The sequence below is a fragment of the Brassica oleracea genome, chromosome C1 (genome assembly GCF_000695525.1).
Source record: "Brassica oleracea var. oleracea cultivar TO1000 chromosome C1, BOL, whole genome shotgun sequence".
Lineage (NCBI taxonomy): Eukaryota > Viridiplantae > Streptophyta > Magnoliopsida > Brassicales > Brassicaceae > Brassica > Brassica oleracea.
Window position 1 is genome coordinate 35,276,277 of NC_027748.1, and position 11,119 is coordinate 35,287,395.

Sequence of the window (11,119 nt, forward strand, 5' to 3'; positions counted from 1 at the left end):
GAAGGACAAGGATGATCGCATATCTTTGTTGGAGACCCAGATGGCGGCTCAACAGGCGGGCTATGAGGCACAGAGGAGGCTGAACCAGCAAATGATGGAGGACCAGCAAATGATGGAGATGATGGAGATGATGTACCCGAACGAGGTGTTCCCGGACGTGCCAGACCCGTAGTTTAGTGTAATATTTTATTAATTAATTTTACAGTAATATTTTTACATATGTGTTAGTTATTTTAATTTTTTTAATGGATTTACGTTTATTATGAAAAATATAAGAACGATAGCGAAAAATATAAATAATTTTGAAGTTAAGTTTCAAAATTATGATTTTGGAGAAAAATACCTTAAAACTTTAAATATAGTTTTGAAAACTTTAAACAGACACTACAAGAAAACAACGACATACTGAGGGAAAAAATCGTCGGTATGTCGTCGGAATAACGTTATTCCGACGACATACCGACGATTTTTTCCCTCAGTATGTCGTTGTTTTCTTGTAGTGTCTGTTTAAAGTTTTCAAAACTATATTTAAAGTTTTAAGGTATTTTTCTCCAAAATCATAATTTTGAAACTTAACTTCAAAATTATTTATATTTTTCGCTATCGTTCTTATATTTTTCATAATAAACGTAAATCCATTAAAAAAATTAAAATAACTAACACATATGTAAAAATATTACTGTAAAATTAATTAATAAAATATTACACTAAAATATAAAATTATAAATCAAAATACATGATTAGATATTAAACTACAAGCTAAATAATACATTATTTCATAAAATTATTTATGTAATGTTCTATCTTTGATTACACAAAATATTGTGGATAATATTTTGGAGATTTTGGAAGTTTCAGAATAAATTTACCAGACTATTACTATTGTTGTAATATTTAAATTTGTATAATAATTATATATTTATGTATCCTTAAAAAAAAATTTGTTAAAGTTTTTTGTAATATTTTTTTTGTCTAATTTTATTTTTAAAATATTATAAATCTTATTTATTTTATTTTTTATGTTTCAAACTTGAGTTTATAAAAATAAATTTGAAAACATTTATGAAATATAAAAATTTTAAGAATTAAAATGATAAATGAGAAAATACTATAGAATCATAAATGTTATGTGTAATTAATTGTAAAGACCAAAATGCAAATTAAAAGATAAAACATCAAATTTGAAGTTTTAAGTATTGAAACTTCAAATATAAAGTTTCACTCTCCGAAACTCTAAATTTGAAGTTTAAAAAAAACATTTGGAGAGCAAAAAACTCTATATTTGAAATTATAGAGTTTCTTTTTTGGAAATGCTCTTACAATTAATAGACAAATACTAGTAGGGGTGGGCACTTCGGTTATTTTCTCGGTTCGGTTCGAGTTTGGTTCGGTTTGGTTAGTTCGGTTCTAGTATTTTTCCAACTGAAGTAAACCATAGTTAGTTTGGTTCGGTTTGTGTTCAGTTCAATTTATATTGGGTCTGGTTTCTGTTCGGTTCGGTTTATATTCGGTCTGCTTTGTATTCAGTTCGGTTTGTATTCGGTTGGGTTTGTTTTTTGGATCGGTTAACTAGATTCTTCTTAGTTTAATTTTTTTAAGAGAAATTGTGTTTTACAACATAAATTATGTAGACATAAACTATGTGAACTAAATTCAATATAAAACTGAAAGAAAAACCTTTAAGAAATCATAAAAAGTATATATAAGAATTAAAACAAATGAAAGTTAACTAAAGTAAAAAAAAAACAACATCATTAGTAATGTCTCTTATATCATTAAAAATTTAAAAACCTGCAATGAATGAAATATTTTAAATCAAATATTTTGATGATTACATATTAGGTTAGAAGAATTTATGTTAATGAATAAAAAAAAAATATGTGGTTTAGTATTAGAATTTTAGTATATTGGTATTACTAATATTTTTAATATAAATAATAACAAAAACACATCGGTTTCTCGGTTCGGTTCGGTTTTAAACCGAACCATTCGGGTTGGGAAAATCTTCAACCGAATGGTTATAGACTTTGGTTCGGTTCGAATCGGTTTTGGTTCGGTTGGTTCGGTTGGACTCGATTCGATTCGGTTTTTTTACCCACCCCTTATACTAGTATTACCCCCCACGTGCTACGCACGGGTAGTTTCTTCCTTCCAAATTTATGATTTCTTAAGAAATGTAACTCTTACATTAAAATTACAACCACACGGGACAATAGAAAAACACACATGCAATTGTTCTTCTTACAATTTAAATGCAAATTTATAAAGGAACTGTCTAACCCCTATTAAATGAAAGAAAATAACTTGTTCTAGGGTAATCAGCTACTTAAACATAAAAATTATATCTGATATGATCATTATAAATCAATAAATTCATGTCATAAAACTGAAGTAGATGTAAAATTTAAAAGTATTAAACTTGATATGCCAATATTGTTGTGGTGGTTTCATGTCTATGGCAGGTACGTGAATACTTGTTCTTTTCAATCTTTTATGGGTTAAAATACGGTATAAATTTTGTCAAACATCTTGAGCATCCAAATATAATATCAAGAATGTCCGATTAGATATAATAAAATTGATGCAAAGCCACACAAGTAACTTCATAAAGATAAACTACAAAACATATATGTAAATATTTAATAATCTTGCTTCTGAATTGAAGAAAATAATCGCAAATTTATAGAAAGTTGGGCCCTTCTGAATGAGATCGTGAATTATGAATCCTTTTTTGCTGTGTGGATTTTTCAGTAAGTCTCTCTCTCATACGAAATCATGTATTTTTTTTTTGTTAAATTCTTGAAGTTATGGTTATATAATTTTTTGTCTTTCCAAATAACTAAACTCCTAATCTTTCTCAAAACATAATTTGTTACCTTAGAGCATGATTAACCCGGGGTTATTAGGATGGAGTTCTTAGCGGAAGTTAAGAAACTGTTTCTTAATTTTTAATTAAAAAAACTAAAAATCGATTCTTAAATAAGGACTTTAAGAAACGGTTCTTAGCCTTTTTAGTTAAAAGTTAAGAAACAATTTCTTAACTTCCCGCTAAGAACTCCACTCTAAGAACCCCGGATTAATCATGGTCTTAGTTGCTGATGAAGTTCTTATTTCCCATTCTTATATTGAAGAATTAAGCTTTGATTCAAGTGTCATCTTCAATCTGTAAGATACAAAAAATAATATAGTTATAAATCTGTAAGTTTTTTTTTGTATAGTCAAAATTGTAACAAAAACAAAAGGAGGACAATGAAGAGAGAGTTAAAAAGAGCAAAGAGAGAATAAATTAGTAATTAGAACTTTATAAAAGGTTAAAAGAACAGTTTGAAATCGTGAGCCAAATGAACGTGGAATGAAAAGTTTTATTTTGTTTGTTAATTGTGTGTTTTATTTTTTGTTTTTGTTTTTTTAACTTTGCTATGTGTTAAAATTTTGTTGGTCATGTGTGACTTGTGTTTTAGTATATAAATGTAAACCGTAATTAAAAAGTAAACTAGGTTAAGAGGCCTTCAACCATCCGGTTCTAATAAAATTTCGGAAACCAGTGGCAAGTGAACGCTTCCTAATTGTGTTATCAACAAAACCAATTTTCAACACTCATACTTGACAAAAAAGATTCGGATAGCAGATCTCGGCCGTAGCCCATGCCCATACAAAACCATTTATTTACGCTGCCATAGCCCATTATCAGGCCCATACAAAAATAGTTCCATTCTCGTGCTTGTTGCAAACAGCGAAAATCTAGACATAACTAGAGTGAGGTTGCGGAAGTTTGCCGATAGGAGTGGTTGCGATTTCTACCAGTTTTAAGAGATTTATACTCCATTCTCGTGCTTGTTGCAAACAGCGAAAATCTAGACATAACTAGTTCAAACGCAGTGAGGTTGCGGAAGTTTGCCGATAGGAGTGGTTGCGATTTCTACCAGTTTTAAGAGATTTATACGACTAATTCCATGGTTAGAAATTGGTGCGTTTGTGAAATACTTATAACTGTTTAACTACCAAATGCAGCATCGGTTAAATAATAAATTAACAATATTTACATTTTATATAATTATAAAATATCAAAAATCATAATATTATAATAAATGTAAAAATTATATTTAGAAAGTTATAGTTTAAATTTTTTAAAATTATAGAAAATATTATTATTTTTAAATTCTATAATATTAATTAAAATATAATAGATATATTTTAATATTTTTATAATTCTAGTTTAAATTTTTTATTGAGTATTTTTATTTTTGTATTTATATTGTTTAAAAAAGAAAAAAAATATTCTCCCGGAAGTTTTGCAAAAATAAGATTTACTTTCTTACTAATTTCTCTTCGCATGCCTAGTGTAATGGCACAGTCGCCCTAACTGAAGCATCAATTATATTGTCTGTTCGTTTCTTTTCTTTGCAACCTTGCCATTGACAAAGGGAAACTTTTATTATTGCGTCTTCATTATAATGTTCTTAAAGTCGTATAGAACTTAAAAGTGATTCCATATCATATCATGTATATTATTAAAAGAGAAGTATCCATTTGAAAATGTTCTTAATTCATTAATTAAACTTTTTTTTTTTCTTGTTTTTTTCAGTTACATTTATGAAATATTCTAAAACGAATAAAACTGTCTAATTTATTACTTGTCTTTTCAGTTACATTAATGAAATATGTTTAAATGAATTTAAACTTCCTATTTTATTGTTTGTATTTTTCAGTTACCTTAATGAAATATCCTTAAATAAATTTGGACATAATGTCATTTAATCAACCAAAAAAACTCATGAGTTATCCATATGTGTATAATTTTAATAATGAAGATTTTTAAAAACGTGCATCATTAAAATGTTACCTAAAACATGCAGCACTAATATATAACATGCATCAATAAAACTAGAATTTGACTCACAAAATTGTACGTATATTATTTTCAGTTGATTAAATTTAAAAATAATTATTTATTCAAAAAATATTTAAGAATGACTATGTTTTTAAAAATTATATGGTATTATTTGCTCATAACTTATTTGTCATTTGATAAATTGTTAGAAAGAAAATTTTAGCATAATATAACTCAGTTGTCATTTGCTAAATTTATGGTTTTTATTTATATTTTTTATTATTTAATTATAATATTTTTATTTTATATTTGAAAGATAAATGAATTTTCTTTCAAACAATATTTTTGTAAATGTATTTTTTTTAATAATCAATTAAAATTGTTATTATCATTGAATATCATTATTTTTGACATAATTTGAGTTTTCGTTTACATCAAAACTTATCATATTTTAGGATAATTTTAATTTAAAATGTAATTTTCATATTTTTCAAACAAATTATAAAAATATTTTTTAAATATTTTGTTATAATCGTTAAAAAAATATTGAGTTGCATTTCAAATAAAAAGGTAAAGATATTAAAAAATATTCTAATTAAAATATGTAAAATTTAATATAGTTTTAAGAAAATGATCAAAATAAAAAAATTACACATAAAATAATCATGATTTTTGTTAACTGGACGGATCATTATTTATATGATATCGCACACGAAAGAAAAATTTCTGTTTTTAAAATTATCTAATTAACTCTATACTCATTTTTTTATATTTTTATATTTTTATATGATATCACACATTCGTAAAAAAATAGATAGTTTAAGATGCAAAAAATTTTTTTTTACTTAATGAATATAATATGAACGAATATTACAAATACATCATTTAATAAAATAAATAATTAAAAACCTAAAATTCATAGGATGTATAAGTATATAATAAATCGTTATTGATTATTGCATTAATCTTGTTTAGGGATAAAGTAAAGTGAGTAATAAAATGGATATAATAAGATGGAAACAAAGAAATAAATGAAACCCAACAACCAAGGCCGAAAGGGTGCGTTACCATATTAATTCAGGGAAAGCGAAATAAACCCAACTCTCGTCTAACGAAGTAAACAACTTACCCACTTCTCTCATTGACTACCATTTCAACCTAATCCAGAGTCCAGAGAGATCAAAACCATTGATGGCTTTTTTTTTTTTTTTTGACAACTGATTTGCATTAATTAAAATTAGAGTTTAAGGGTTACAATCGCTTGGGCCAGAATGTAAGCAGACCTTAGCATATGAGTCTGCAAACCCATTAAAATTTCTCTTGATGAAAGTTAAATAACAGAAACGAAAAAACCAATTGAAGATCGTAGCGATGTCCGAAAGCACTCCGTAGAGCTCAGTCGGATGTCGTCCCGATGATAACGCTGCAACGAGCATTTGAGAATCTGATCGGAGCCAGATGGAGTTGAATCTGATATCAATCGCGTGGAGGCGAGCGCTTCTTATTGCTAAAGCCTCTGCCATTAGTGCCGACGAGACGTGATCCTGAGCCAAAGACCCGTGAGTCACCTCTAATCCTTCCTGATTTGTGAAAACCCACGCCATACCCGCCTTTCCCGACATCGAGTGCCACGCCGCGTCGGAGTTACAGAAGATCTTACGAGGGCTCGGCCTCTGGTGGTCATGGGGGTGATTGATGTTCGATTGGCTGGTAAAGCCATTGATGGCTAATAGTATAAAGATACCCCAATGTGTCGAAGTTATGTACAAATAAATAATTATTAACTGCACGTAGTCACACATTTCTAGGACAGGTCCAATCCCTATCAACTACCACCTACTACACATGTCCGTACACTTATATGCTGTAATTTGTGTTTAAATTCTACCCAGTACAATTATACTCAACTATGCAGTAGTGTTTTGGGTATAAGTATCAGTATTAATACATGTTCGAAGCGCTAATCGGATAGTAACCCCGGACCTAGCGAATTACTAAAAAATTGGAGAATATACGAAAATTACGTGGAACCTAGTTTTAAATATAATTAAATATATTTATAATATAATTAGCTAATTTTAAACATGATGACATATGTTCTTAGACATAATTATATAATTTTTATATATAATTTTAAACACCCTCGTCGAACATTTAGATTATGGTGTGTTTGGTACAAAAAATCCTTAAATGAAGTAATTATGTGTTTATTTTGGGTTTGATAACTAATTGTAATTATTTAGTAATGAATAATTACACAAAATCTGTAAATAATAAGTAAACAACAATCAACTGTGTTTTAACTTTATATGGAAGGAAAAAAAAAAACTTAGGCGGTCTAGCGAAAATTAGGCGGTCAACGCGGGAATTAGATGATCTTACGCGGATCTAACGCCTGGCTACACCGATTTGGACATATTCGACGCAGTCAACGTCTGAATAACGCTTAAGCGGCCAGGCGGCCGCATTTTTGAACGGAGGTACTAATGTCTAGTATTTATGATTTTTAAAATTATATAAAAAGCCATAATGTGAATCCCAAATAGTTACATCGATAGATTTATTGACGTTAGCTTTTATAACCACAGCAATTCTGGCGTGACTCTCTCCGCAACTTTTATTTTAATTTTCTTCTATAAGTATTAACATTTCTTTCACTTTTCAGTCTTCCACTTTAACCCACTATATTCGCCGGAAACAATGGCTTCCACGCGATTATTCTCCCTCCTCTCCGTCTTCACTCTCTCTCTTCTCCTCACCACCACCGATGCTTCCTCTCGCTCTCTACTACCTTCACACGAAACCACCGTCCTCGACGTTGTCTCATCTCTCCAGCAAACCCAACACATCCTCTCACTCGACCCGACTCTTTCCTCACTCACCACCACCACCACCACAATACCCGGATCCGACCCGGTTTTCCTCAACTCATCTTCTCCACTATCTCTAGAGCTTCACTCCCGCGACACTCTCGTCGCATCGCAGCACAAGGACTACAAGAGCCTAGTACTGAGCCGACTCGAGCGAGACTCATCCCGAGTCGCCGGAATCACCACCAAGATCCGATTCGCCGTCGAGGGCATCGACAGATCCGATCTCAAACCCGTTTACAACGACGAGACCTTATACCAACCCGAGGATCTAACGACGCCCGTCGTCTCCGGAGCCAGCCAAGGAAGCGGCGAGTATTTCTCCCGAATCGGAGTCGGAACTCCGGCGAAGGAGATGTTCATGGTGCTCGACACCGGAAGCGACATAAACTGGATTCAGTGCCAGCCTTGCTCCGACTGTTACCAACAATCCGACCCGGTTTTCGACCCGGCTTCGTCCTCCACGTTCAAGTCTCTCTCTTGCTCGGCCCCACAGTGCGGTTCTCTAGAAGTTTCCGCTTGTCGCTCGGACAAGTGTCTCTACCAAGTTAGTTACGGAGACGGATCTTTCACCGTTGGAGATTACGCTACCGATACGGTGACGTTTGGAACCAACGGTAAAGTAAACGACGTCGCTTTGGGATGTGGGCACGATAACGAAGGTCTTTTCACGGGAGCGGCCGGTTTACTCGGTTTAGGAGGTGGAGCTTTGTCTATGACTAATCAGATTAAAGCGACGTCGTTCTCCTACTGCCTCGTTGATCGTGACTCGGGGAAGTCCTCGAGTCTCGACTTCAACTCGGTCCAAGCCGGAACCGGAGACGCGACGGCTCCGCTTCTCCGCAACAGCAAGATCGACACTTTCTACTACGTCGGACTCAGCGGGTTCAGCGTCGGCGGTCAGCAAGTCTCCATCCCTTCGTCGGTGTTCGCCGTCGACGCTTCGGGAGCCGGAGGAGTGATCTTGGACTGTGGAACCGCCGTGACTCGTCTCCAGACTCAGGCCTACAACTCGCTGCGCGACGCGTTTGTTAAACTCACGGCGAATCTCAAGAAGGGGACGTCGAGCATCTCACTCTTCGACACTTGCTACGACTTCTCGTCTCTCTCCACCGTGAAAGTCCCGACGGTGGCGTTTCATTTCACCGGTGGTAAGTCGATTGATTTGCCGGCGAAGAATTACTTGATCCCTGTGGATGACGCCGGAACGTTCTGCTTTGCTTTTGCTCCGACGTCGTCTTCTTTGTCGATCATCGGGAACGTGCAGCAGCAAGGGACACGTATCACTTACGATCTGGCGAATAATCTTATCGGATTGTCAGCGAATCAATGCTAAAGGCAGTGGATGATGATGATTAATAGGTTTTACAGTTCTATCAGTAAAACTCTTATTAGTTCTTGTTTCTTTAATATGGATTACAAAATCTTAAGTGTGAATGTTTCCTTTATCTTTTTATTTAATTAATCGGTAGTTATTTTCGGCTGTTTATCGATTAATAAATAGGATTAGTATAAATTTGAAAATGCTGTCTGAGGGAGAAGCTTTTAGTTATTTGTTTGATAGTTTCTTGTCTTTGTGAGAAAGAGCATGTCAATTTTATATAAAAGCAGGGTCTTATTGTAACAAAAGAAAAGTCTTTAAAACACTTTTGTTGTGGCCCCTATCTTTTATATTTTAAACTGTTGTCTGAATCTACCAACTGTATGAAACAGTCAATGTGAAAGTAAAAGCATGATTATTCAGAGATTCTCGGTGTGGGATTCTTAGCGAAATATAAAAACTCGTCTCTTAATTTTTAACTAAAAAAGTTAAGAACCATCTCTTAAAACTCTTATTTAAGAGTCGGTTCTTAACTTTTTTAGTTAAAAGTTAAGAGACGGGTTCTTATATTCCGCTAAGAACCCTATTTTAAGACCATTTTTAACGTAAGTGCTTACGCCCAATGCTTAGGTAATTAATGATTTTTTAAAAAGAAAAATGGGATTAATTAGAAAACACGGCGCTTAAAGAGGGAGTAGAAGAATCGGTGCTAAATGGACATGTGTTGGGCAATGGTTACATCTCTCTCTCTCCCTCTCGCACAAAACGCATCGGTTTCTCTCTTTCGTCGTCGTAGACGAAACCGCGTCTCTCCACCTCTCCTCGTCGAATCCGCCGGTGCTTCTTGTTTTCTCACCGATCGGTTGGAGCCGTCGGCATTTGTGTCGGTGGAAAGCTCGTATCTGTCGGTGGTCTCGCCGATCGTGTCCTATTTGATCGCCGACGACGCGTCTCTCAAGCTCTCCTACACCACACCGCCTCTCATTCTTCATCTCTCCTCGGCGACGAATCGCGGCGTCTCCCTCGGTGGCTCAACCTCTCTCTCCACGGCTGAACTCGACGAAGCGAAAGGTAAAGCAGAGTAATTATCTGTTTTAGTCTTAAACTTCCAATTGATGCATGTCTTAGATCGTGGTCTTAGACTGTCTTAATCTGTGAATTGATGCATGTCTTAGATTGTGGTCTTATTACACTGTCTCTATTTATTTCAACTTGATTTGTTTGCTTCATATAACCGGTCTTCTTCTTCTCCATTTTGATTTGGCTTTTTCTGTGTGTGCTGAGATGGTTGGGATGAAGAGGACATCAATGTTCATAACGGATCAAGATACATCAAGGTCCGTCTAAGATGGTTTGGATCAAGATGGTTCGGGTCAATGGTCTAAAGGTTCGACTACAATGGCAATAAAGGTAACACACAACTCCTGCATATAGTCTCAGCTTGATGTTGATTTAGTTTGTGTGTGTGACTGCTTGTGCTTTTGGTTTGAATTGAAAAGATTGAGCTCGGTTTTATGCTTTGGAATTGAACTGATTGTGCTTTTGGTCTGAATTGAATTGATTGAGCTCGGGTTTATGCTTTTGGATTGAACTGATTGTGCTTTTGATGTTGATCTCGTTTGCGCCTGTGAACTGATTACTTTTGTGTTGTTGAATTGAATAGAGTTAACTCGGTTTTATGCTTTTGGTTTAAACTGATTGTGCTTTTGATGTCTTAGATCAATGAATAGATTCAACTGATTATTTTTGTGGTTTGGATTGTATAGATTTATTGCCATTGTACTAATAAATAGATGTGTTAGATAAATGTGTTAGTTGATGTGTGATTAATGCGTTAGATAAATGTGTTAGTTAAGGGTCTAGTCGACATGGTTGGGTGTTGAACTCGTTGATCAAATGTGATCAATGCCTCTTTCCCTCTTCTCTTCTATAAAAAAATATCCTTCTTCTACTTCTACTTCTCATTATTTTCTTCTACTTCTACTTCTCATTACTTTCTTCTTTTCCATCTATCAAAACTGACTTTTTTTCTTTCTATGTTGAGACATTCAAATATGGATTCCAATACATATATATCGTTCTCAAACTTTGTAGACC

The 11,119-nt window shown here is 33.5% G+C and overlaps 1 protein-coding gene across 1 annotated transcript; it reads left to right on the forward strand.

Annotated features, from left to right (window-relative positions):
* The first annotated feature begins 7,386 nt into the window (after positions 1–7,386).
* LOC106315440 (protein ASPARTIC PROTEASE IN GUARD CELL 1) lies at positions 7,387–9,188 on the forward strand. Its single transcript, XM_013753169.1, has one exon. It carries the CDS (start codon positions 7,532–7,534, stop codon positions 9,035–9,037), a length of 1,506 nt encoding a protein of 501 aa, XP_013608623.1. The 5' UTR covers positions 7,387–7,531; the 3' UTR covers positions 9,038–9,188.
* The last annotated feature ends 1,931 nt before the right edge of the window (positions 9,189–11,119 follow it).

What these genes read in the sequence shown, in the direction of transcription:
- LOC106315440 (XM_013753169.1), top strand. Translation starts at nt 7,532, where the DNA reads ATGGCTTCCACGCGATTATTCTCCCTCCTCTCCGTCTTCACTCTCTCT.